Source organism: Peromyscus leucopus, chromosome 5, assembly GCF_004664715.2.
Source record: "Peromyscus leucopus breed LL Stock chromosome 5, UCI_PerLeu_2.1, whole genome shotgun sequence".
Lineage (NCBI taxonomy): Eukaryota > Metazoa > Chordata > Mammalia > Rodentia > Cricetidae > Peromyscus > Peromyscus leucopus.
In genome coordinates this window covers 4,063,025-4,090,849 of record NC_051067.1, presented here as the reverse complement: position 1 = coordinate 4,090,849, position 27,825 = coordinate 4,063,025, and the positions used below count along the sequence as shown (strand labels likewise).

General features: G+C 43.3%; 1 protein-coding gene and 1 pseudogene across 11 annotated transcripts in view; one reads left to right on the top strand and one right to left on the bottom strand.

Moving 5' to 3' along the window:
• Positions 1 to 15,425, bottom strand: part of Tut7 (terminal uridylyl transferase 7) — a 61,255-nt gene extending 45,830 nt beyond the window's left edge. For 2 of the 11 annotated variants that reach the window (XM_037205670.1, XM_037205671.1), the window contains exons 1-8: positions 15,217 to 15,405; positions 13,562 to 14,112; positions 8,705 to 8,886; positions 8,321 to 8,437; positions 7,519 to 7,696; positions 4,736 to 4,824; positions 1,390 to 1,441; positions 446 to 515 (exon numbers count right to left, since the gene is read on the bottom strand). In XM_037205670.1, coding sequence (XP_037061565.1) covers positions 446 to 515; positions 1,390 to 1,441; positions 4,736 to 4,824; positions 7,519 to 7,696; positions 8,321 to 8,437; positions 8,705 to 8,886; positions 13,562 to 14,081 — 1,208 coding nt within the window. In that variant the 5' untranslated portion in view covers positions 14,082 to 14,112; positions 15,217 to 15,405. Of the gene's footprint in view, positions 1 to 445; positions 516 to 1,389; positions 1,442 to 4,735; positions 4,825 to 7,518; positions 7,697 to 8,320; positions 8,438 to 8,704; positions 8,887 to 13,561; positions 14,113 to 14,873 lie in introns of all 11 variants that reach the window. The other 9 variants (XM_037205666.1, XM_028893687.2, XM_037205664.1 and 6 more) reach the window with 9 other exon arrangements.
• Positions 15,426 to 26,800: 11,375 nt separating this feature from the next.
• LOC114709717 lies at positions 26,801 to 27,259 on the top strand (annotated as a pseudogene).
• The last annotated feature ends 566 nt before the right edge of the window (positions 27,260 to 27,825 follow it).

The window sequence follows — 27,825 nt, the reverse complement described above, 5'->3', positions numbered from 1 at the left end:
CACTATCTCGGAGGCCAAAAATGTTACTGAAAACAATGGCAAAGAAGGTGCTGAGAGGAAACAATTATTCAATCAGGCCAGTTTAGCTGGAATCCGTTAAGATACTTCCAAAAGTTTATTTTCCTTTTCTTCTTAAAATGAAAGTACAGGGAAAATGCCAGTAAGAAGGACAAGTAATAGCCAGATTAGGAATTTACACTTCTACAAGTTAACCCTGAGATTTAACAAAGTACACGTGACTTTGGTAATCTGATAATCTGGGCATGGTGGTACACCCCTGTGATCTCAGCACTAGCAGCAAACATACTGCCATAAACTAAAGGCCATTCTGGGCTACAGAGTAATTCAGGGCCATCCTGGGCTATATATAGTTAGACTTTATCTCAGAATAAACCCAAATAAGATAAATCATATGAAATAAATAGCAGCTTAAAGACACAAAGACCTTTGCTTATCTCTGCACAGTACCACGGGCACCCGGGCATGGAAGTCAGCATCAACATCAGTGAAGGAGTCTGAGGAGAGAGGAAAAACAATCAAACAGGTTAATTAAACCTCTCTGAAAAACAAACCTGGGAAGGCCTAAGAGTAGCTGTGGGTCTGAGAGGCCACTGCCACAAACACCCCTCAGGTGACTTAGAAAGAGAAGACACTATGTCCACGATCAAATCACCACAGTCCAAGTCCTAATCTTCCAAAGCTAGCGTTTGATCAGAAAGACTGCAGTGTTGAAGCAGCACTTAAACGCTCTGTGGACAACATAATTAGAAATGTGCACGGGAGACTAAGGACAAAGTGATGTAAAGCTACTAACAATAGACAGTGTCAAACTATGTACTGACTGAAACAAGATGAAATGTTTAAATGTTTCTAAAAACAGAAAGAATAAGAACACCTAACTCAAGGGAAAGCATCATCTGATGAGGCCTAGCTACTGAGAAAAGCCATAAGCCCCAAGGGGGACATTGGAATGGACAAGACAACTGAGGAGCCCATTTGGGAACAGTGGTCTTTGAGTTCATTAATCAGGGTGGGGCCACACCTATTTGCCATTTGTAACACTGACTTCAACCATGAAATAAAGCAGATCGTTATGAGCTTACTCCCAAGAGTAAATATCATATATTTTGCATTTTTAACTCATCTAGGGTTCATTAATCCTAAATGTTGTCAGACTAACAGCTGTCTCACTGGTGGTCCTTCAGAGTGCTCGCTGGACTCTAGCTAATAGTTCAAAGGCACTGACTTTTATTTTTGCTTTGGATTTTACCCTTACTATAAGTAATTTTTAAAAGTGAACTTCCTACTTGCAGTTTTGTACTAAGATATATTCAAATTTATAGACAGAAGACAAAATCAGAAGCAAAATGTGGAAGAGTTTGGCCTTACCACTGTTCTTTAAACATTCTTGAACAAGTAAGAGGACATCTGGCTGAGACATCTAGGAAATAAATGAATGAATACATGAAATAATCCCTCAGCACTTTTGTTTTTCTGGTATAATACAGTCTGAAGCTCCCCAAATTGCTTTCCAAATAAGAAATGCACATTGCTACAGGTGAAGAAAATAGTCATTAGCCTGTGTGTAAGGCCAACAAAGAGCCCATGAGGAGGCTTGTGTGTGGGCAAAGGATTGGCTTAAGTGCATACAAACTCATTCTTGAGGGGTGATGGTGGTTGGAAGGAGTTTTACTGCAACACTGTTCCCCGGCTCTGAAACACTGCTGCAGCACACAGCTGCATGGTTCCAGCCCTTCTCCAGTCTCTGCTCCACACTGGACCAAAGCCCTTTCAAATTCTCCAATGGATCCTTAAATCTTTTTCTTATGTCCTTGGTTTGAGGTGTTTTATTTACACATTTATGTGTGTGTGTGTGTGTGTGTGTGTGTGTGTGTGTGTGTGTGTATCTCTGAAGAGACCAGAAGAGGGTGTCAAATCCTCAGTACAGGAGGTACAGGCAGTTGTAAAATAAGCATGTGTGAGCTAGGAGCCAAACACAGGTGCTCTGGAAAAGCAACATCAACACTGAACTGCTGAGCCACCGCTCTAGCCTTTTCTGTTTTTTGAGACAGGGTTTTGTTCTATAGCTCAGGCTGGCCTGAAACTCACAGTAATCCTACCACTGCCTCGAAAATGCTGGGACTACAGGTGTGAGCCACCCTCCCAATTCAAGGGTCCTTAAATTTTTGCTGATACCATACTGTTATTAGGTCAAAGTCAAATGTTCCTGCACAGCCTTCAAGCTCCTCCTGTACAATTGACCCAGGTCTCTACATCCTAAGCACAGTTCTGTGGAAATGCACCCTCTTTGAGGAAGCTAAGTCTGTTCTCAGAGCTTGTCACTCAGCCTTGCTTCTCTGCATAGCTGTTACTATAGTAAATAACTGAGCAAACAGCTTACCTCCTGACTAGCTACAAGTGCCACCAGAGAGCCAGGTCTATCTTGTCCTTTACAAACTAGCACAGTGCCTACATACAACAGGGGCTTAGTGAAAATCTGCTACACTAATGATACCAGATCAAAATAACCACTATGGATTTACTCTGGTAAATTACTTACTAGAATTTGAAACTTAAAACAATATTAACATTGGAGCTGGAGATGGCTCAGTGGTTAAGAGCACACACTTCTCTTCCAGAGGACCTGAGTTCAGTTCCTAGTGCTCACATTGGGCAGCTCACAACAACTTGTAACTCCAGTTCCTGGGGAGAATCTAATATCTCTGGCCTCTGAAGGTATACCTACACTCACGTGCATATACCCACATGAAGACAGACAGACAGACAGACAGACAGGCACGCACACACGCACGCACGCACGCACGCACTGACTCACTAAAATAAGTTTTTAAAAAAGCAGTAAAATCTATGGGTTAACTAATCAGGTACCTACAGAATCTACAGAATCGCAGCACAGCAAGGAATGAGAGGCTATGAGGAAGACCACCAAGGAGTCCAACTGAGAATCTAGTTGTTGTTTTAAAGACAGGGCCTTACTAAGTAACCCTGGCTGACCTGGAACTTCACTATGTAGACCAGGCTGGCCTCAAACTCACAGAGACCCACCTGCCTCTAGGACCAAAGGCATGTGCCACTATGCCTGGCCTCAGAATCTATATTTTTAACAAACAACTAAACTAAGCATAGACCAACTGTAAAAAAGCCATTGGGAACCAGAGTGCGTAAATGGATAATCTAAGTTTCTTCTGGCTTTAAAGTTCTGACTTATCCATGTCTTTGGGAGTCATATTTCACCAAAATGTAGGGTTGTATAGCTGGTGTGTGTGTGTGTGTGTGTGTGTGTGTGTGTGTTGGGAGGAGGGGTTCCTTACTTTATGCTTGCCTTAAGCTTGCTTTGTCTGAGGCTAGCCTTGAAGTCCTGATCTTTCTGTCTCCAACTCTCTAGTACTGGGATTACAGGTGTGCTCCATCATGAGGTAAGGTGTGGTTCTTTTCAAAAGTCTAATTACTGTTTAAATTACATGTATTCATTATGCCTTTGTGTGGGGCATACATTTGGCCACAGGACAGTTTGTGGCACCAGACAGAGATTGAGCTCAAGTCATCAGGCTTGTGGGCAAGCACCTTTATCACTGAGCCATCTCTCTGGTCCATCACTAGTTTTTATTATTGTTATTATTTTATTATTAATAATAATATATAAAATGAGAATTTGGGAGTTAATTAGGTTTCCAGAGCACGGACATTTACAAATACACACTATTTGAACGTCTGCCTTCCTGTCATAGTAAGGTTGGTTTTATGAAGAGAATTTAAACTTTCTGAAGACATATATACACCCTTGCAAGATCCATACGCCTATAAAACCAGCGTTACAAGTAAGTGGGAAAGATCTATAGCAAAATGAGCATGAAAATTTGTAAAGTAAAAAAAATACAGTTCTGAAGCTAAAGACAGGTAGAAGACACAGCTACACTTTAAGTCTCAACATATATTTACATCCAGGTCACATTTAGAAGAGTTTCTGCTTTTTGCCATCAGACAGCCTCAAGTTTCAAGCACGCTCCCTGGAAAAGCCTGTGCCAGTGTGAAGCACAGCAGGCTGATACGAGACAAAGCTGAAGTCCTCAGAAAGGAGCTGTGACAAACTGGCTTAAGGAAGGCCTGATTTCCTCACAATCCACGTGATCCTGAGGGACTCATAATTATGTTTGCTGGTCAGCGGTCAAATCCTGAGAATTCTCAAATCTAAAAGCCTTGCCCCTGATGTCTCTGAGAGTCCCCATCACTCCATTAAGAAAGTGGCTGATGTGTACATTTTGAGAGGAACAGAAAAGATAAGGACACTAAGATCTATGTGCTTCTGATATGGAGCCAAATTATCAACTGGCTTGATATTCTAAGACCATGCAGGTCTGCCCAGCCAACTGAAAATACACACAAATGTGCCCACGTACTCAGCAATAAAATAAGCTTAAATAAAGACAGGGGCTCAGGAGTTAAGAGCACTTGTTCTTCTGGAGGACCAGAGCTCAGATCCCAGCACCCACATCAGGTGGCTCACAAGCTCTAGAGGAGCTGATGCCCTCTCTGGCCCCCATGGGCATCTACATGCACCTGGCATGCACACACACACACACACACACACACACACACACACACACACAATAGGAAGGGTACATGAGTTCACACAAGCATGTAAATATAAACTTTTCTTAAAAGCTAAACAGAATTCTTTGTGACTGCAAAGTCCAGCACATCATTTTGTACTTACGATTGCTGGAAACTGAACATCAATGTTCACATCTGAGTCTCTGAAGCCAAGTCTGCTACAGGAAGATCCATACAGCCTAAGAGAACAGTCTAGAAATAAGTAAGCACATGGGAGTCACAAATAGTAAAATCTCTCAAAAACTTTAACCAAACACTGCTACTTAAAACACAAAACTGTCAATCAAAGCTGTGCATAGAAGCAAGCCCAGAGAGACCAGACACTCACAAAGGAGGACTGCAAAGCCATTTGCTCAGCTTTTCCCTGGACTTCAGCCACCCTGCCATGAAGCTCTGAAGCATTTAAAGACTCCTACATGAATCTTGCTATCATGCTCACATCTTGTGCAGAAAACTCTGTAATGATTTTTAAAATTCTGATGTTGAATGTTGAAAAGAACACCTGTTTTTAAATCCTACAGTATACTCATGAGCTATTGCAAGTATTTCTTTCTAATATCAGAATGCATACATAGCTCTAACTTTATTAGATTTGCCTTGATCCTGGGTCAATCATTTTGCCTCATCCTCCCCAACGCTAGAACTACTGCACCCAGCTAACATTGCCATTTTTGTGAGGGGACAGGACTTTGAGGCAAGGACTCAAGTAGCCCAGCTGGCATCTAACTACCTACGTAGCTGAGAATAACTGTGAACTCCTGATGCCCCTGCCTCCACCTCCTCCTAGGTGTTAGAATTGCCACTGTATGAGGCTCTAAAGTTGCTTTTTAATAGTAATCACCACAGCATGAACAAAAAGCCTTTAACATAACACAACCAGTTCTGAAAATTATTTTCGAAAGTATTACAGAATAATTTAAAATGTGACAAGATGGATTGGTGAAGCTCACACTCAAGTCCCCACATTTGAAAGGTTGAGGAAAGAGGACAGAATATATTCATTCCTTATAAAGGTGTCTCTTAGTCACTTGTAACTTTAGTAAATTTTGCTTGTAAAATATACTTTGTTATAGAAAACTCTTAAAACCCAAGAAGTCATTTAAATCATTTCGTTGTTTTGTTTTTTTTTTTAAGGAAAAACTCCCCTTGATGGTGAAGGTCTTTTTGGCACAATGGAAGTAAGCACTGAAATTGAATGCTCTAAATATGCACAGGTGACACACACATCTGCACCCACACCTCGCTTAAAGAGACAGTGCTGCCAGGTGGGGTGGCACACGCCTTTAGTCCCAGCACTTGGAAGGAAGGAGCAGGCGGATCTCTGTGAGTTTGAGGCCAGCCTTGGCTACAGAGTGAGTTTCAATCCAAACAGGGCAACACAGTGAGACCTTGTCTCGAGGGAAAGACAAAAGAGGAAGTGCTTTTATTTTGGTTGCTTGTCACAGAACACCATGTGCATGACTTTTCTGTCTGAGTAGTTTGGAGCTGTAATGAAAGGTAACTAAGCAATGACTCCAACTCCCTCTCCCTCCCTTGACCCCCTCTAGGTAGCCCAGGTAGCCTTGAACTCATGATCCTCATCCATCAGCCTCCCAAGTGCTGGGGCCTTGTGGGGCTTTTACAAGGGATTGTCTGCTGTTCATTGGCAATTCTGCCACAGGAAAGACTCAAAAGCCGATTAAGCTACTTCAGTCATTGCCTACAGAGGCCCAGCCAAGTGTGTGTGGGATGAGTCTTAAATGTTAGCACACAGCATGCCCCTACAAAGTTATCCCCACAACTTGATGGATCTAAAATTAGAAAGAGGCAAAAGACAGACGCAACTTGGAAAATCATTGCAAGGGTAAACAAAACAATAGCACATAATATGTACTGGCTCCAAAACTCAGTTTCTACACAATTCTTTTAGGTACATTTAAATAGAATTTTATTTTGACACATATAACCTAAAAATTACTTCAGGATACCTCTCTTTGTTTAACTGGACTAAGGCTCAGTATAGAACAATTACCTAGTATGTACAAGGTCCTAGATTTAATCTCTAGTGCTATAAATAATAGTCTAATAAATAAGGCTACTTAATAAAAATAGAGTTGGGGATGTGATTCAGCCAATATCAAGCACATGTCTAAGATTTGCAAAAGGCTCTGGGTTGCTTTCAGTACTGCAAAACAAACAAAAAAACCTACGTTAATTCAGACAAAAAAGTAACCAAACATCCATCAAAACCTCAGTGTCTCAATAAAGGGCATATTCAACTATATTAAAATTAGTCACACATTAAAATGTATCATGAAAAGAGATGTATAATGACAGTGCATGTAAGTTTTTTGTTACCTTGGGAAAAGTCACACACACACACACACACACACACACACACACACACACACACACACACACATGAGCTAGATGTGGTGGTACATGCCTGTAATTTCAGCATACAAGAAACTATGGGAGGGGATTCATGAGTTCAAGGTTACCCTGGACTACATTTAGCAAATTTCAGACCAGCCTAGCACACTGGAAGAAGGGAAACGAAACAAAATGAACGTAATGAACGCTCCCCAACACGCCCCCAGCCTCCCACCCCCCCAGCCCTGGCCGCCACCCACACCCACACACCAAAAAACCACCACCACCAGAGCACTAAAAATAGGCGCTGTGCGATGTAGCAAAAAAGTCCTCATGATGTCTTGTTTCTCGAGACAGGGTCTGCTATGTAGCCCAGGCTGGCCTCAAGCTTGGGACCCCAGGCCTCAGCCTCCATAAGCTGGTATTACAGGAAGCAGTCCTGTGCCCGGTCATAAGTGAATTCTTATCAGGTGAAAGTGACTTAACCATGAGGTATCCTTAGATGCTAAATAAGACAACAAATCTAGGAAATACCTGGTAGTTTGTGCTGGAACACACTTTCCATGACATGCTTAATTTCTAGTCTCTGATCCAAGTTTTCACTGTGCAAACCAAACTCCTGCACCACTTTGTCAATGGCGCTGCCAACTGCACTGATCTGGGAGGGCGCGGGCGGGGGCAGCGTGGTGAGCAGCTCTTCCTCCTGCTTTTCCTTGTAAGATCAACAGCAAGATTACAAAGGACTCATAGGCAGCAGTTACCTTTCACTTTTCACCATGACAGTACCCTACAGAATGTTCTGGACTCTTCATAGCCTTCCTTATCGCAGACATGTCTTCTTCCTATCAAACACACACTCTGTGTACTTAATATGGATAATAAAGAGCAGGCAAGGGACTGAAGAGATGGCTCAGAGGTTAAGAGCACTGACTATTCTTCCAGAGGTCCTGAGTTCAATTCCCAGCAACCACGTGGTGGCTCACAACCATCTGTAATGAGATCTGGCTCCCTCTTTTGACCTGAAGGGATACATGCAGGCAGAACACTGTATATATAATAAAATAAATAAATCTTGAAAAAAAAAAAAAAAAAAAAAAAGAGCAGGCAAGAATACAACAGACATTATGCACCTTACTTACAGAAGAACACCTAGGTTCCCCAGTGGCTTCCTACATCCTGACCCTGAACTTGAGGATATTCACAGATTCACAGGGCTACCCAGCAAACACATCTGACTAGTGGAGAAGTACTCTGGCGAAACTAAATTCAGCAAGTGGTTTGATTCCGGTATCTACAGGGTTTAGGAAGGCCAGAGACAGCAGCTGCAGAGACTCACCTTGAGGTTCTTCTTGTGCCTCTTCTCCTTGATGTGCTTATGAGCAAATGGGATGGAGTCAATCAGAGCATCACACAGCTTGCAGGTGTACTTGGCTGTAGGGCAACTTCGTGGTCGCTACAGTTTGAAAAGATTTACAGAAAGATATATCTCCAAACATTTAGAGAAACAAAATTAGCCAGAATGATGGTTTCCCCCATCACTTTCAAAATGGACAGTTTTGTCTTGATTTTCTTAAATCACACTGAATATCCCTCAACACACAGACTTACACAAGGATAAAGAAGTGGAAAGCCTAATCCACTGAGGCAAATGCTGCATCACTAACACAGTGTAAAGGAAAACACAGACACGCTCTAGCAAACATATGCGTAAAGATGGTACCCTTTTTAGCCTGTCAATGCAGTCTCTCTTGAGTCGTTCCTCAGCCTGATGCAAGCCCAGAAGTTCCTTTGTTGAAAGTGCAGACTCATCGATCACAGGACCTTCCAACTCTCCATCCTGCTCACTTTCCTCATTTCTAGTCCTTCGTGGCTTCCGAGGTCTGGACCGCTGTTTCTTGGTTTCTTAAGTTAGGGGACAATATTGACAGTGTTAAATACCATCACTCCAAGTAAGAACTTCCTTCCTTCCTTTGAATTCACTTACTTACACACAGCACCAGGGATTGAACCCAGGTCCTCACACACACGGGCAAGCACTGGGCCCCGTGCCCTATCCCGAGCGCCTATGAACTATTTCAGTGATAGGACAAGTGACGTCTGAACACTGAACCACAGGGGAGGCAGCTCTCCATACTCCCCCATCCACATACACCACGGCAATGAAAAAGGATTGTTTTCTGTACAATTTGATTTTATCTCCTCCCACACTGGGCTGCTGAGCACACTTATGCAACAGTAAAAGCCTCCCGCTGAAGGCAGATATAACTGTAATTCTAATACACTTGATACATACATACATAGTATTTCCAACCAAATTGTAAATGTACCTGGTGTTTTAATAAAAGGTATTCATATTTGTTTTGATTTTTTTAAAGTGAAGAATCCCAGTAGGGAAGAATGGACAATACTGCATGCACCTGGAGAACTCAGAAATTGATCATTTTCTTATGTGATTCAAATAAAGTCATTTAGCTACAAATTTAGCCTTTAATCATAATTGTGAAGTTCCTTCATTATTAAGAAAAAATTCAAGCCAAAGTTTTACTTAGTGAGAACACACAGTTCCCGCTTCACTTTTGCTTTTGTTTTTTAAATATACCACTGACAGACTGAGCACATGCCATACCAGAAAAACAATTGGCAGTTAAAAATAAAAGTTTAGCCTAAATAAATGTGTTATGAATTCTTGGTTAGTTCTGTAATCCTTAGTGAATAAATAAATTCAAGCTAACTACTCGTCAGCCTGTGAAGCATATAAGAATTGTGGGACTGAACTTGAAAAACTATGGTCAGCAGCCTTGGGACTCCTATCAGGTTCTGAAAGACAATGAATGCTAATCGTAACATGGGGCTAAAATGATATTTATTCTCAAGCTAAACTTCCGAATGTGGGGCTGGAGAGACGGCTCAGTGGAATGAGCTCTTACCGAGGACCTGGGTTCTGTTCCCGGCACCCAGGTAGCCTCTGCAAGCATCCACACATGCACACACCTACATAAATTAAAATAATAAAAAAAATCTTTTTAAAAATTCTGATGGAATTGTTTTCACTGGCTTTCCATAAATTAGTGCTTAGAAAAGATCTTGCATAAAGCCGTCTCTCTCCAGCTTCTAGAGGCACTCATTACCAGTATAGCAATTGCAATGCATTGGCTAATTGCAGAAAAGAATTCTGGGTAGAAAAGGAAATACAGGACTTCTGATTTTAAAGAATACCACTGTTGGATTTGGACATGGCTCAGCAATTAAGAAGACTCACAATCATCTGTAACTCTAGTTCCAGGGGACCCGATGCCCTCTCTGGCCTGGTACCACGGGCTCCTATATATGGATGGTGCACAGACACCCATCCAGGTGTGCACACACATACACATAAAAATAATAAATAAATAAATAAATTCTTACAAAAAAATAAAGAATGCCATTGCCAGATTGGGAACTTAGCTAGAGAGCAGAACACTTGCTCAACATGCACACTGGCACTAAGACTGATTCTCAGCCTGGGGAAAACAATCCATCAAATATTAATTATCAGCTGCAGCTGTGATTAGTAGTGCATTCTTGCTACAACACTGGGACACTGAGGCTAGAGGGCCAAGACCATGACTTACTCCTTTTGGCAAGGGAGAGCTGAACCAAGTGCTGGGTGATGTCAACAGCATGCATCACTATCTCATCCCACAACCTAAGGAAAGCAAGTGCTTTTATGTGCCCTGCCTCCTCTGATCCCTATAGTAATCCCTACATCAATGCTGAGATTAGCCCCATTGTGCAGCTAGTAACAATAGCAGTCTCAGAGAACTAAGTGACTTGCCTAAAGACACAGGGCCAAGGTAAAATAAAGATCTAAACTGCAATTTAAAATAAGGCAGAATGCAAAGTGAAGAGAAATCCCTACAAACTGACAGGCTATCTAGGCCTGCAGGTACCAACTGTGAGAAAAGCTCCCCGGAGCAGCTCTCGGACAGCAAAACAGCCCCAAGAAGGCTCTATAACCACTGACAGGAAGACTTCAGGCTCCCTGGCCTGTCACAACCCCAGGTGTCTGTGAGCTTTCCTAGTCCCTCACATCTTATTTGCATATGGTGCATCACTCCAGTCACAGAGGAATTTGAATGGATATTTGAATGGATGTTTCCAGTCAGCCTATTAATGACATTGTCCCAAATGCTTTACATTGCCAGTTAAGACATTTGAGGGCTAAGGGAGGGACAACAATGTAGAATTGAGAAAAAAAATCAGTACTTAAAGTTTTAAAAATCAGCTTTAATATAAGTTTTATCATATCTTCTCATAGTTTGATTGATCCTTATTGCAGGCCATGGTGGTGCATCCCTTTAATACCAGAACAAGGAGGGCAGAGGAAGGTGGATCTCTCTGAGTCTGAGGTGGCCTTATCTACATAGAGAGTTTCAGGCTCACCAGAGCTACACAGGAGATCATTTCAAAAAGAAAAAAAAATTTTTTTAAGACATTTTAGTCCCTTTAATGATTTTTCTTCGGATCATTTCCACCGACTGCAAATTTACACATCAAATTAAACTCCTCACTAGTATATGTAATCTTACACAAAACCTTTATGTTTCCTTTATGAAGATCTTCAAGGGAAATTATCAATTTCTTCACTTGGCAACTTGAAACTCATGTCTGTACTTCATACATATATACATACTTAAATGAGCTTCTGCAAATACAGGGACAAGGTATTCCTGTTCACACCTGCTGAGGCACCTCCCTAGTTATTCCTGAGCAAAAGCACCTGTAAGAGGGTTTGAGTCTGCAATCAGTCCCTTTAATATTTCTAGCTACAAAACATTGATCTATAAATATATCATCATTAGTAGTAGTAGTAATTTTGGACAGGGTCTAAAGTAGCCCTGGCTGGCCTGGAAATCACTAAGTAGACCAGGCTGACCTCGAATTTACAGATCTGCTAGCCTCTTCCTCTTGTACTGGTAGTATTAGTGTGTGGCACTCAGCCTGGCTTAACTCTCCATCTTAAAAGTTCTTTTTAAGATGGCCCACCCAGCTCAGTCAGTAGAGTATGAGACTCTTAACAGTTCCTTTTCCTCTTCCTTTTTTTCATGTGTTTGTTTTATTTTGTTCTTGAAACCTAGACTGGCCTGGAACTCACTCAGGGAGTCAAGGTTCATCTTCAACTCCTGATCTTCCAGCCTCCACCTCCCAAATGTTATGATTATACGGGTGGGCCACCACACCTGACCTAAAAATGATTTTCAAAGATCATCCCCTCTCCAAGGTCTTGCCATGTAGTCCAGGCTGGCCTCAAATTCTCCATCCTCCCACCTTATTCTCCCTAGTTCTGAGATTGCAAGCAGGTAACACACACATATCTGAATTTTTTAATTTCCATACGACAAATGTAATTTAGTATCCACACCTACATGGATGCTATAATATAGACATACGTAAGGTATGCACAAAACTTATTAAAAAACAAAAACAAAAGAACAAAACAAAAAAATCAAAAGCCCAGAAACCACCAATACATACTCAATTTCCTCATCAGGATCCCAGGTCCTACAAGCCTGAGGTAATGGTCACAGTGACAGAATGAACCCCGATTTCTGTTTCATTTGAGTCCCACTTTTCCATCCAGCACTGCATGAACAAGTCTGGACAATTTTAACCTCTCCAAACTGCAGCTAGCCAATCTGCAGGACTGTGGCTCCACGCCACTCTGGCATCCTACACAACAGCCTTTCTAGTCTGTTCAGCTCACAGATTAGTACTGCAATGGTTCTTTAAACCCTAGTCCAGGAAGAAGAAGCAGGAGGATGGCTGTGAGGTCAGTCTGGTCTAAACAGCAAGTTCCAGGCCAGTCAGCACTACACATTAAGACACTTTCTTTAAAAAAAAAAAAAAAAAAAAAAAGGCAATTTTTAAATCCAATTTCATACTATAAACAGTTTTTACTTTTTTGCATCCAATGCACGACTTTTATTTCACTTCAGTAAATACATCAATTAGATAGAAATAACTTTCTTGTTTTGAGGAATAATTGCTATAGAACAGCTACTTGCACCTTTTAGAAAAACACACAACCACTTTGTACAGTTATTATAAAGCATGTGAAGTTACTGAGAAATGAAGTTTAGTACTGTGTGAGTTTGCTTAAACAGCAACTCAGCGTCTCCTTTTCCCCAAAGTTCCTCCCTCCCTCCCTCTCTTTGGAATATACGCAGCCTACACCCTGTCTCTGCATTAAATATTTTTAGTTTTAAATTGTCATGTACATTCTGAACGCACTTTAAAATTAAAATTATGAACGTGAAAATACATACACATTACTCGTAAATTACAGTATGACCTCCAAGGGTATATGACCCTCTTCTGTAAAGTGTTTACTAATGTAAAAAACGAGCCTTACTTTTTTTGTGGGACAGTACCCTATTCTGCAGCCCAATGTCTGAAATATGTTGAAGTCACCCAATTATAGCATTATAAACCCTAACATAATCACATTAAATAGCTCATTACTGAAAATAATTTGGATGGAAAAATAATTTGGATGGAAAAAAAATACAGACATGTAATCTAGAGACTTGAAACATACCTGGACTTCCTGCTTCCATTTCTGACATGGCTTCCAGGCTGGTGAGGTCCTTCTGAAACAGCCGTCTAACTGCTCTGCAGCCTCTCCCCTCCGGCCACCGGTAGCAATCTTCACTTTCTTGAAAGGATTCTTTCCTTGACCGGCTGATGGTAGGAATCCTAGGTCCAGGCTTGAACTCTCTCCAGCTATCTGCACTACTAGTAAGTTCATCAGGCAGCCATCTCTTATTTTGATCTTTGTGGTTGTCATTCATCCAAGCAGGCTGACTGTAAATTGGGTTTTTAAATGCATAGGGATTGCTGGAAACGGCATATGGTCCTTTCCTGGGGGCATTCCCATAGTTCCCGGGTGCTATCTTTTTTTTTGGAAGGCCTTTTTCCATTTTATTGCTATGGCCTTTAGCATAATCATCCATTATTAAATAATCTTGTTGGGGATGACCCCTTCTGAAATCATCATCATCAGTAATTCCACGGTCTTTAGTGCGCTTCATAAAGTAAGGTTTTGCTGTATCTCCCATGGTCTTGAACTTTAATTTTCTTACTTTGTACCTGGAAGAAAGCATTTCAGGAGAAACAAACTATAAAACTATAAAATGCCATCATACCAAATACTCAAAGTAACACACTGATGGCCTGAAGACTTATTTTCCACATTTAAAAAATAAAACTGCTAGCCGGGTGGTGGCGGCGGCGCGGGCGCATGCCTTTAATCCCAGCACTCGGGAGGCAGAGCCAAGCAGATCTCCGTGAGTTCGAGGCCAGCCTGGGCTACAGAGTGAGTTCCAGAAAAGGCGCAAAGCTACATAGAGAAACGCTGTCTCGAAAAACCAAGGAAATAAAATAAAATAAAAAATAAAACTGCAATTACATCGCTAATAATTAGTGCATTCCAGAAGTTAGGAGGCTTAGCCCTACATCTCTCATTAAAAACAAAAACAAAAAACAAACAAACAAAAAACTAGTCATTTAGTGTTCTGACTAAATAGGAAGGTGCTTCTATAACCTCAAAAACTAATGTAGCAACTTAGCTTCTATGTAACAAAAACACCTCTCTTCAAAGTAAACATCCTAAGTCAACACTGTTACAAAACTCCCCCAAGTCTATTTAAAAAAAAAAAGTTGGCAATTACTTTCAAGTGTCAAAGCAGCTGAAACTATGTGAACAGATTTCATTTAAATCAACCCCTCTCTTTGCTTTACTTTTCACTTCAGACCCGGCGCGACCGCTGGACGAAGGGGCAACACTTGCCAGCAAGGTACCACTCTAAGGGGCCGAGCTTGCGACCAAGGGATAACGCCAGCTGACTTACCCGATTTCTTAGTCCCCAGCCCCAGACAAGTCCGGTTTCGACACCAACCACAATCCTCCGTAGAATGCCACTCCTTTTCCTTCCCCATTCGGCTGCCCCACCCCTGTGTGCCTCAGTTTCCACAAGCGGAGTCCCCAGGCGATGGAGGCAGCGGCACCGCGCTACTGGCTCTGAAGCCGCCGCGGGGACTAGGAAGCAGGAAGCACTCGGCCATTGACAGGGTTCCGGGGTCTCCCCAGCCAGGGCCGGAGCCCGGACACAAAGTGAAGACACGGACTCGAACCCGAGGGCTCCGGGCGCGCAGCCGGGCCGAGGCGGCCCGAGAAGGACGGCGCCAACGTACCTCGGGGCCGGGCAGTAAGCTCCTCGGGGCCGGGGGAACCCAAGGGCCCAGCCCGGAGGCGAGTCCGGGAGGGACGCGACGAGACGGCGCCCCGGAGCACTCACCAGCGCCGCTGCGGTCCCCCGCCGCTTCCTGTCCGGGCCCGGCTCCTCTCCGTGTTTTCCTTCGGCCCCACTTCCGGCGCTCAGCGCCGTCTCATTGTGCGCGATTGGAAGCCGGTGGTGCCCCCGCCCCGCGCTCCGCCGCTGGCCGGAAGCGCGCACCGGAAGCGCGCGCCGCCCAGGTTCCGCCCAGCGGCGGGCGCGCGCGGCGCGTGAGGTCCGAGGGGCTCGGTTGCTGGCTTCTTGTGGGTTCTGTTGCCGAGCACTTTCGGACTACCGGAGGCCCTCCTGTGGTTTCCGGGGAAACTGAGCCAAACTGTTGCTGCCTTTTTATAATTCCAAGTGACTCAAGGTTTCAGTGAGGGCTTCATTGCCGACCTTGAAGGAAGTCTAGCTACCTAAGCCTCTCCCTAACCCAACTCTCATGCCCAAGGGGAACGCTTTCTCCTCTTTAGGCTGCATGTGATACAGTTTGACTTTATGAAAAGTCAAATTTTGGCAGGGCGTGGTGGCGCATCCCTTTAATGCCAGCACCTAGGAGGCAGAGGCAGGAGAATCTCTGAGTTCGAGGCCAGCTTAGTCTACAGAGTGAGTTCCAGGACAGCCAGGACTACACAGTGAAACCCTGTCTAAAAAAAAGGTCGTATTTTGAGGAATACATGTATTGGTAAATTTGTTCTCTAACTGGGCATTCGTTATTATCTAAAGTGTTCTAAATGCCTCAAAAACATCAAGCAACTAATAGATAGGAAGTGCTGGGAAAAGTAAGGCAGTTTTTATTTCTATGCCTACCACATACAAATTTAAATCCATTAGTTATGTTGCCCGCCTTAAAATGAGGAACATATACAGCCTTGGCTATTCCAAGACACTATTTTGGAAACTTTGTAAAGAAATATTAACTCAATCCTAATAATTTAGGGAGAAAGGAAATACAATAGACTGTTAAAAGGCAGAAAGGACACAGCTACCACACAGTGGTAGGCGTTCTACAAACAACTTGTCAGAGTTGGTCTTCTCCTTCCACCTTATGGGTCTTGGAAATTATCTGTGGCTCTTACTGAGCCATCTCCAGGGTCCCACAATGTCAGTAGTTGTTCTGCTAACATAAATTGAGCATTCCTAGCACTCAGAGTGAATGTGACCACCAAGCAATGTAATGTATCCCTCTGTAGATACATTTAAGGAATGAAGGGGCTGAGGGATTGAGTGAGAGCATTTGCTACTTTTATGGAGGATCAAAGTTCACTTACCATCACCCGCAGTGGATTGCTCACAACCATTTATAACTCCATCCCTAGGGGATCTGACCCTCTATTGGGCTCCATCAACACTTGCACGCCCAGACACACACACACACACACACACACACACACACACACACACACACACCTTTTAACAATGAGGAAAGTACATTAGAAACAGCTCTAGGGGAAACATGATCATTCCCATTTTTGAGATGGCGAAGCTTAGCCCTTTAGGAGAACCTGACTGAAATCCAAACCTTCACCAGCTGGAAGTTTTTATGTAGCTGTGTGTGACTTGAAACACACTCTTAAAAATTTGTGATAGTCTCTTATGTAGATGTTTTGGTTCTGAAAATTTATGGGAGCCAAACTAATAATCTGTTTGGCAGGCAGACAGTGACATTTCATAGAGTCCAAAGAGAGTTGGTGATACATCATTATATTTATTATGGGCCACAGCAGCGTCACCACACCCAGGTGAGTAATCTCTGTACCAAAGTCCTGGTTTATGTAAGCCAGCCTCCATTCCTAGAATCCTAGAGGAAGGACACAGCTACACTGTTTTAAAGATTTAAAATACTTGTATTTGCATATCTTCAATGTGTTTTCCAAGGTCATTTCCTATTCTAAATAGTTGCTTTTAAGATCCTGAGTGCTGCTGGGTTGGGGATTTAGCTCAGTGGTAGAGCGGTTGTCTAGCAAGCACAAGGCCCTGGGTTCGGTCCTCAGCTGCAAACAAACAAACAAACAACAACAAGATCCTGAGTGCTGGAGAGATGGCTCAATGGTTAAGAGAATGTGTTACTTTTGCAGAGATCCAGGTTCAATTCCCAACACCCACATGGCAGTTCACTACTGTCCATAACTCCAGTTCCAGGGACTCCAAGACCCTCTTCTGACTTCCATGGGCACCAGACACACGTGTGTATAGACATACATATGAGCAAGACATGCATGCACACACACACACAAAAATCTTTAAAAAAAAAAAAAAAGGAAAGACTCATCTTCAGGGACTGGAGAAGTGACTCAGTGGTTAAGAGTATGGCTACTCTTGCAGAGGACTCAAGTTCAGTTCCAATCACCCATGTTGGGTGGCTCACAGTCGCCTGTAACTCCATCTTCAGTGCCCCTAGCCACCTAGGGCAACTGTACTCACATGCATATACATAATAAAAATAAACAAATTCTTAAAAACATCATTCATTTGAGGATACTGCTCAGTTAGAAGAATGCTTTTGATTCCTTTACAGCACTCAAAAAAAAAAAAACATATTGATGACCTAGTACTAATCAAAAATTACTGACAGCAAAATAAAACCGTCAGAATATATTGGAGATTTATATTGGTCATGGTAATTCTAATGTAGTTGAAATGTTTTGTTTGGATTTTCTTTGGAAGTCCTTGGGAGGAAGACTGAATTTCTTGGAATGTTTGTGGCATTGTTCAGTAACCCTGAGCAGAAATGTGGGGGCAGGAAACAGTAGATTATTCCAGAATTGTTCTAAGAATAGTGACACTGCTCTTCATGTTACATTGTATCTTCTCTAGGGAATGGAAGTTGTTTACTGTGATGCATCTGTAACAAACTCCATGTCCTTTGTTCCGTGGGTCCATGGCATCAGAAGAACAGTGGTTATCTTTATAGTTTTATCAGCTAGGTTTTTTTCTCTTTCTCTCAAGGCTTTTTGTCCACTTTGTTAGCTAATTGTGTTCACTCTTCTTTAAGTACACCTAGGAAAAGAAAACAAAAGAAAGGTAAACATGTCCAGAGTCCAGTGACTTCTTACCACATCTCCAGCCTGGAATCTGGTATGAGTCTGTCAGTCACTAGCCTGGCTTGGCTGACTTGCCCCAGTCAGTAGCTTTCAGAGAGGCTTGTGTTAAGTTCTTGTTGCTTCTAAGAATAAATACAGGTTCTTAAAATGTCCACACAGCTCCATTTACCTTCAGATACACATTTACTACTTCCATGAAGATAAAACATGACGTGTATTTGGCCTTTGTTTCCTGATCTTTTCTTTACAGGTTGATAAGATGAAAACAAGTAAAAAAGGTCAAAATGATTTATACAAGTAGTTCATATTGAGACTGAGACATTTCAAGCCAGGTTTTATGGTGCATACATATATTGTCAGCACTCAGGAAGCTGAGGCAGGAGAATTCTGTGAGTTTGAGGACATCCTGGGAGACACACACACACACACACACACACACACACACGCTCACAGCTGTAATTCCAGCACTTGAGACAGGAGGAGGACCACAAGTTCAAGGACTGTCTGGTCTGCATAGCAAGTATCAGGCTGCTATCTAGGCTATATAGCAAGATCCCATCTCAAAAAGAAAAAGAAGTTAAAAAGAAAATGGTTTGATTGTAAATGTGGTTTATAACTTTGTTTGTGAACTTTGAAGAAGAATATAGGTTTGTATAAGGAAGGGAAAATGTTAAACTCAAAAGTCACACACATTTTTACCTTAAGTAGTTAGTCACACTCATTTTTACCTTAAGTAGTTCACTGGTATTCACAAAAACATTTTTGTTAGTTGTATTAAAGTTATTGACTTTAAGCCAACAAGTAAGGTGTTTCCTTCTCATGTCCCATCTTTCTGTCCTATCTCAATCTTCCTTTGGGTATCTAGTTCACATCCTCTTGGCCTTTTTATTTCTGCTCAAAGGTCATGTTTCATTGCAGCCCCCTCTGAACATCTCTCTCTCTCTCTCTCTCTCTCTCTCTCTCTCTCTCTCTCTCTCTCTCTCTCTCTCTCTCTCCCTCTCTCTCTCTCTGTTTCTTATCACCTAGCTACACTCCCAAGAGTTTCACTATAGCTCTGGGTGGCCTGGGACTCACTATGTGGCCTAGTCAGGCCTCAAGCTCCCAGCAATCCACCTGCCTCAAGCTGCCTGAGTGCTGAGCTTGGGGCTTGGGATTAAACTCATAGTGTGTTAGGTGTAAGAGTACAGTAGATGATTCCAGAATTGTTCTGAGAACAGTGGCACTGCTCTTCATATTACAATGTGTCTTCTGTAGGGAAGGAAGTTAGCTGCACTCTGCCCTTCTCTGCCGCTTTCCTTGTTTCCCTCCTTACTATGTTTCTCTCTTGTAGCACTTTGTATGCTTATCTGATTCTTCACTTAGTCATTAAAATTATTTGCTGCCATATTTTTTTTCAAATAGAATATACATTTTAAATGCCAGTGACTCACCTATTTTGTTTATAAATACACCCTCTAGGATATTAGCTGGGTCATGGCACTCACTGGGAAGATTTGAGGGACAAATGGAATTATGGAACAAGTCAGTTTCTGGTCAGTGGTTCTCATGAACATTTGTATGGTAGTTTGAATGTAATTGGCCCTGTAAGCTCATAGGGAGTGGCACTGTTAGGAGGTGTGGCTTTGTTGCAGTCGGTATGGTTTTGTTGGAGTATCGGGGACTATGGGGGTCCAGCCCCTCGATAGTCCCCTCCCAGGGTCCAGGAAGAATCTACAACCAGCTGATAATTAATCTTTGATGAGAAGAAGTGAATCTATGTACACGAAACTCCTTAGTCCATATACTTTATTATTCTGTGTCAGTTACAAGCTTATATTCTGCTCTCATATTTAGGTCATCTTTAGCCTGATTTCTCTCTACACTTGTCTGCGATCCCCTCTAGGTTCTATCTTAATTCCTTCATCTAGTTCTGCCCCTTCTAGGTTCTCATCCATCTTGTTCCTTCCCATATCATCTCCTCTCCCATCTCCTCTCTCCTCTTCTCATTCTACCTCATCTTGTTCTTCCCCATCTGGCTCTTCCTCCTCTTCCATCTGTTCCTCTAGTACTCTCTTGTAGCCCTTTAATCTACTTCTTCCCCTTCTCAGTTTGTTCCTCTCAAGTTCTTACCCATCTAATTCTTCCATTCTCTTTTCTCTTCTCTGTCCTCTCGTGCCCTGGGAGTTCTGGTATATATACACTTACAAACAGTATTCCCTTAGCAGTGCAAAACCAGGCTTCCAGGGTCAAATGGAGGGGTGATAAGAATCACACAGGGAGGCAATAACCATTAATTATCACTTGCAACCCCAAAGGGAAGTGACCAATGGGGAAATGAATTAACTAAAGGCTAAATTCAGGTAATATCTAAGAAGAGGGCTCTTATGTGCTCAACTATAATCTTAAACGTGGTTGGTAGAAAGTGTTAAGAATCTATAAGTTGCTAGGTCAATGGAGAAAATAAAACTGTCTTCTTTTTTCCTGTAGCTTCTATCTGTCCAAGCTATCTGCCGTTTTTCTGCAGGGTGGGGGAAAGTGTGCTCAGTCGCTAGGCAACCTGTGTACAGCTAGATGCCTCTGGTGATAGTTAAAGGGAGATCTGGAACTGGAGGTAAGGTTTGGGAAAAGAGGAAGTAAGGCTTAATTGGCACATCCGCCAGGCCTTCTTAAACAGGTAGCCCAGATGCTTAAGTCTGTTCTTAGAGAGTACAGGGGTATCTCTGATAAAGTACTTTCCTCCATCTGGGGATGGACCTGGCCGGATGCTGCTAATGATAATTATAGGGAGGCTTGAACTAGAGTTCTGGCTGAGCATAGCTGTCAGCGCAGAAGGTTATCTAAATATTCCTAGAAGTGGTTAGGTAAGGAGTTAGTGGTCTATAAAGTTGGTAAGACTGTAAGAAGGGAGGGTCCGAGCTGAATTGTGTAAAGCTATTACTTAATGTCCACCTGACCTAGGTGGTGTCTCCTTGTGGAATTTACCTTAAGTCAGGAGACTTGCATGTGGACTGTTATTACTGCTAGTCCTTGAAATTAGCCAAGGGAGATATCTGATTCCAGAGAAAGCCTTTCCTCCAAATACCTGGAATGTGTATGTCCAGAGAGTGATCAGTCCAGTTAGTCCTTCTTAGGGAAAAGTCAATTGGGAAATCTATGAAGGCACACATGATTTTCATAACAGAATACAGCTGATATATAACAAGCCAAGTAACACCAAAAACTCCTTGGGATTTGGCTTCCTCTGGAGGAATTCCCTGATTCCAGGTAGTGACTTTGCCATAACCAGCTGAGTTCTTATGATATTCCTGCGGCCCGCAGCATTGGAGGAAGTGTGTCACTGTGGAGGAAGGCTTTGAGGTTTCATATATGCTCAAGCCACACCCAGTGTTTCAGACCACTTCCTGTTGCCTGCAAGTCAAGATGTAGGACTCTCAGCTACTTCTCCAGCATCATGTCTGCCTGCACACTACCATGTCGAATCATGATGTTAATGGACTAAACCTTTGAAAATGTAAACCATCCCAGTTAAATGTTTTTCCTTTATAAGTGTTTCGTGGTCATCATGATCTCTCTTCACAGCAATAGAAACCCTGAGAATTTGGTTCCCTTTTAAATGTTTTTCTTTGTGAAAAGATGTCCATATCACAAAGAACAACTTAGATGCCTCTCCAGCTTCACTTTCTCAAACATCACTGTGTCCTCCCTTTTGTTTTTGTTGTTTGTGGAAGGTGATTTTTCTTGAGATGGTCTCCTGTAGCCCAGACTGGCTTTAAACTGGCTGTGTAGCTAAGGATGACCTGAAACTACTGACCCCCTTGCTTCTACCTTGCAAATTCTGGGATTACAGACATGTGCCTGTGCACCGCTGGTTCCTTCCTCTCTTTTGTTAAGGTGTAAGAGCACAAAGACCTAATATATGACAGAATTTACATGATTTTAGGTGGCACACACCAATCCTAGCACTACAGATGGGTAACTGTGGGTTCCAGGCCAGCAAGGTGTAGTTACTGAGACCTGCTTTAAAACAACAACAGAAGAAGAAATGAATTCAGGCATTTTAATCTGAAAACAGTTACAACTACCCCCCCCCCAACTAGCCTGGAGTTTTCACCAGGCATGGAAGATCCAGCTTTTGTCATTTGCTTTGTTTTCCAGCATGGAAGACAAGTAAGCACTCCACCCAGGTTGTCCGCCCAGCCCTCTGTACTTACAGCAAACAAATGACAAACCGGAAGGTCTTTCTAAGCTTCTGACAGGCCCTCGACTGTCAGAACTCCTGCCTTAACCTCCCCGTGTAACAGACCCATGCCACCACACTCAGATGTTTGCCCCAAGGCTCCCTTGTAGCCCAGACTAAACTTGAACTCATAATTCTTATGGCCCATCTTTCCAAACACAGTTTTTACTAATCTGCACCACCACACCTGGCCACCATATTTTTCACAGGGTGTGGTAACACTCACCTTTAATCCCAGTGCTTCAGAGGCAGAGGCAGGAGGATCTTTGTGAGTTTGAGGCCAGGATGGTTACATAGCCAGTCCCAGGCCAGCCAGGACAATGTGGTGAGACCCTGTCTCTTTGTGTGTGTGTGTGTGTGTGTGTGTGTGTGTGTGTGTGTGTGTGTGTGTATGTGTGTGTGTGCTGGAGCGGGGTGGTGGGATAAAAAAACATTTTCAGGCTGGGTACATTTTCAGAAGGGACTGAAGCAGGAGGATCATGAGTTTGAGTCTAGTCTGGGCTACAGAGTGAAGTACTGTCTCAAGAAAAAAAACCTAATTAAACATTTAGGTTTATTTATTTTATTTTACATGTATCAGTGTTTTGCTTGCATATGTGTATGTGTACCATACGCATGCTTATGTGTGCATGGATGTTGGAAGAGGCTATCTGATTCCCTTGTGACTAGAGTTACAGACAATTATGAGCATTCATGTGGGTGCTGGGAACTGAACCAGGCTTCTCTAGAAGAGCAGTGAGCGTTCTTAACCACTGAACCATTATTTCAGCCTTTCAAGCCCTTCCTTCCCATGAGAGAGAGAGAGAGAGAGAGAGAGAGAGAGAGAGAGAGAGAGAGAGAGAGAGAGAGAGAGAGAGAAACACATATATACACTGACGTACAAAGAGATACACACACAGACAGACATACAGACACAGTTGTTTGAGTGACACTCTTACCTCTCTGGTCTTTGCAATTAAAGTCAGTGTTAAGGAGGTCATTGGAGCAGCCAGACAACAGGCAAAATGTCAGCAGTAGTCAGCTGATGTCCCATTGCACAAAACTGAAACTCAGGCGCTTTTCCTGGCCTTGCGATAAATCAGGATGAGAGAGATAACAGCTATTTTCCAAAACAGGTTAGTTCTAACTGTTGTGGTCACGGATGTCCCCTCTGGTCTAATCCTTACACAAAAAGATATGCTCAGGTGACCCAGTGCTGGACATCTGCAGCTTTCTCTGTTCTGCCTGCACTTTGTAAAGGGACCCTGAGGTGGTCAGGCGCTTCACTTTCTCCAGCCTTGCTACACCTCTGTGAGGAACTTCTCTTGTTCATTCCTGCTGGAATATTTTTTTCTTTTTAAATTCTTAGTTCATTTGTTCATTCTTGTTTCGTGTGCATGTCTGTTTGCACATGTGTGTGGGGATCAGAGGACAACTTTGAGGAATTACTCGTCTCCATGTGGGTCCTGGGGATGGAACTCAGGTTGTCAGGCCTAGCAGCAAGCCCCTTTACTGACTGAGTCATCTTGCCAGCCCTGAACCATTTTTTAAAATTTTGTGGAATTTAATAATTAAAATCAAGCCAGCTAAAATGGCTAAGCCACATATTTATGGTTTTATATTTTATTATTTTATTTAATGGGGTGATTTTGTTTGTTTTGGAAATGGGGGGGTCTCATTTTTTCATTTTTCTTTATTAAATTTTCTACTCACTCTACATACCACCCACAGATTCCACCTCCTCCCTCCTCCCACCCCCCTGCCCTCCCTCTCAAGCCACCCCACATCCCTCAAATCAAGGTCTCCCATGGGGAGTCAGCAGAGCCTGGCACTCTGAGCCTAGGCAGGTCCAAGCCCTTCCCCACTGCACCAAGGCTGTGCAAGGTGTCACACCACAGGCATGAGGCTCCCAACAGCCTGCCATGCACCAGGCACAGATCCCTATCCCCCTGCCTGGGTGCCCCCCAAACAGTTCGAGCCAAACAACCCTCTTCCATATCCAGAGGGCCTAGTCCAGTCCCATGGGGGCTCCACAGCCACTAGTCTACAGTTCACGGGCTTCCACTAGTATGGCTGGTCATCTCTGCACGTCCTTCCATCATGATCTCAGCGTGGAGGGGAGTCTCATTTTATCATATAGGCTGGCCTGGAACTTACTAAGGCTGACTTCAAAACCATTGCAACCCTCCTAGCTCAGCCTCCTGAGTGCTGGAATTATAGGCATGAATTACTAAATTTGGTTTTGTCTTTTTCCCCAGTGTGTGTGTGTGTGTGTGTGTGTGTGTGTGTGTGTGTGTGTGTGTGTGTGTGTATGTATGCGTGCGCGCGTGAACTCAGGTCCTCTGCAAGAGCCGTGGACTCTCTTTCCTGATGAGCCGTCTCTCCAGCCCTAGCTCTGTCTTTCAAGGCCAGCCTCCCTCTGAGTTATGCTGTCTGCTACCTGGTCCGGGTGGTCCAGCCCCAGTGGTTTGTACCCACTGGCTTGGACTCACCCTTCACAGAATATCACTGCACATCCCTCTTGGAGCCTGACAGCAGCTCAGAGGTGATTTTTGACATGGTTGCCATCATTTTGTCTCAATTGTGACAACTCCTGGCTACTTTGCCCTTGGTCTTTCTTGGCACCAAGAAGGATCTAGAAATGTGGACTTCTTCTGAGGACATGTGGACTCTCAAATATGTTTGAGGCTTCCAGTTCTGATGCTATACAGTTTGACTCTGTCTCATTATTATTTTTAGAATGCTGAAATCATTGTAGGTGATTTCCTTCTCCCTGGCTCCAAGCTGGGGTCACATGCTTAGACTTTTCCCTTACTGCTATCACCCTTGCAGTGATGGCATGTTCTTCTCCTGTTGCCTCATAGACCACCACCCTGCATCTCACTTCTCTCTTTACTTCTAAGTCTCATGCTCTGTGTAAACTGAACACCCAGCTCTAGCCTTTTCTCAGATGACACTGCTGTGCTTCTCAAACTGTCCTCAGGGACAATGACCCTCTCCTCTCTATACCCATTGAGAGCAGGCGTCACCTTCTCATTGGCCAGCCTTATTCCAGAGCTTTCCTGGGCCAGACATCTCCAGAGGTTTCCTTATTGGCTTCACTTGGTCAGGGACTTGAATTCACCATGGGCCACAAGGCTGTCCCCTGTAGGGTCTGCACCTTTCCTTCACATTTCTGACTAAAGCCATTTTGGGAGTCATGCCTGTGGCCATCAGAGGGTTTTTGATTCACCTCGAGGCCATTCACAACTTTATAACCACAACCCTCAGAAGCTAGAAGACCCCATTGCTTCTGACCAGCTTTATACACCCTCATGGGATAGGGGGAGCTCAGGGCTGGAGTCTTTTATCTTTTAAGATTTATTTTATGTATATTTATGTTTTTGTGTGCTTCTCTGTGTGTATGTACCTGCAAGCAGTTATTCCCAAAGGTCAAAGAGGGTGTCTGATCCCTTGGAGATGAAGTTACAGTGCAATGAGAAATCCATGGAGTCAGTTTAAAGGGCAAAAGAATTTATTAAGGGGAAAAACTCACTATACATAACAGAATTGATACAGTTCTGGAACACTGTTCCAGCTGCCTGAATCGGTCCTGCATTCGAGTCCCATGAGGTTCAGTGAAGAGAGCGATGCCTACGTGCATCTCAGGTCTTAAGGGTCACCAAGAGGCCACGACCCAGGGGCATGTACTTCAAGGTCATAGGCAGGTGGAGCAGTCCATCTGCTGCATCTCTAGGGGTGGTGCTTCAAGGTCATAGACAGAACAGCTACCCACTACGTTATAGGCAGCTGAGTTGCCCTACATGGGTGCTGAGACCTGAGCTCCAGTCTTCTGCAAGAGCAGCCAGTGCTCCTGACTGCTGTGCTATCTCTCCATCCCTAATTAGTATCGTTTTCAAATGGAAAGAAAATGTTTATGCTAAGATTACATTGCACCTCTAGGTTTGATTGCTTGACTTCTTCCTCTGGTTTCTCTTTATGGGTTTTTTAAGTTTTCAGATGTATTGATGCTATAAAAAAAAAGATTAAAATATACCTTGAAACTTTCGACTTTGTGGATTGTGTGGACTCCACTGTCAGCAGCTCATTGTCATCAGTCTGTTTTGTGCTGTAAGCTGCTGTGTGGAGATGCTATGAAGGATGCTGCTGACACAGGGAGTATTCACTTTGCTTCACCTGCAGTAAGTGCAAAGTGATTGCAGAAGTCACCCGGGGTCAGTGTACTTCCCTGCGGGTTCTGTGTTGCTCTCAGGTGGCTCGTTCTGCGTTTCCTGTTGGCTCGGGTGCACCAGTGCAGCTCCAGCCTCGGGCCGACCACTGCACCATGGCTTCCACTTTGGAGGACTTGCAGAAAGACCTAGAAGAAGTCAAAATGTTGCTGGAAAAGTCCACTAGGAAAAGAGTGTGTGATACTCTTACAAGTAAAAAATTCAAGATTGAGACAGAAACAAAGAACAAGATGCAGCTGGCGAAATCACAGAAGAAACCAGAACTTGACAATGAAAAGCCAGCTGCTCTGGTTACTATGGATGGCATCAGTCAAATAAGTTTGTGAAAATCTACATTACCTTAACTGGAGTTCATCAGATTCCCACTGAGAATGTGCAGGTATACTTCACAGAGAGTCATTTGATCTTTTGGTAAAAAATCTCAATGGCAAGAATTACTCCATGATTGTGAACAATCATCTTTTGAAACCCACCTCAGTAGAAAGCAGTTAGAGTAGTTAGGATTATAGGCCTATGTTACCAGGCCCAGCTAATGTGTTTTATGTAATTTTTAATTTTTATATTTTAATTTGTAGGTAATTGCTTGTCCTCACCATGATGAAGCTTACAACATCATGAAAATAAAAAGACGAAATATGGATGCACATGTCACGATAGAAGTCAACCACAAGGGGAAAGTCCTGCTTGGTTACAGAGCCTTGTATTGGACAAGGATCTCTAGAGGAACATAATTTATACCTAACAGGGGATTTACCAGAATGGCTTACTCTGTAGGGCTGGGGAGTAGCTGACTTCTAGACACCATCCTGGGAGGAAGTGCTCAGGGCTGGAGCACTGTAGAGGATGACAGCCTGATAGCTGGTCATTCTAGGAAACTGGAGGCCTTGCCAGTCTCCATCTGGCATCTAAAGCATGGAAGGCGCCAAGAGAGTTGTGGGTCTCCAGCCTACCTTGGAAGCCTGAAAAGGCTGGAGTCTGATGCCATCAGGAGTTGGTGGTGGCACAGCAGTAGCAGCAGGATGCACTGGACAAGAGGTGGAGGGAGCAGGTGGCCACAC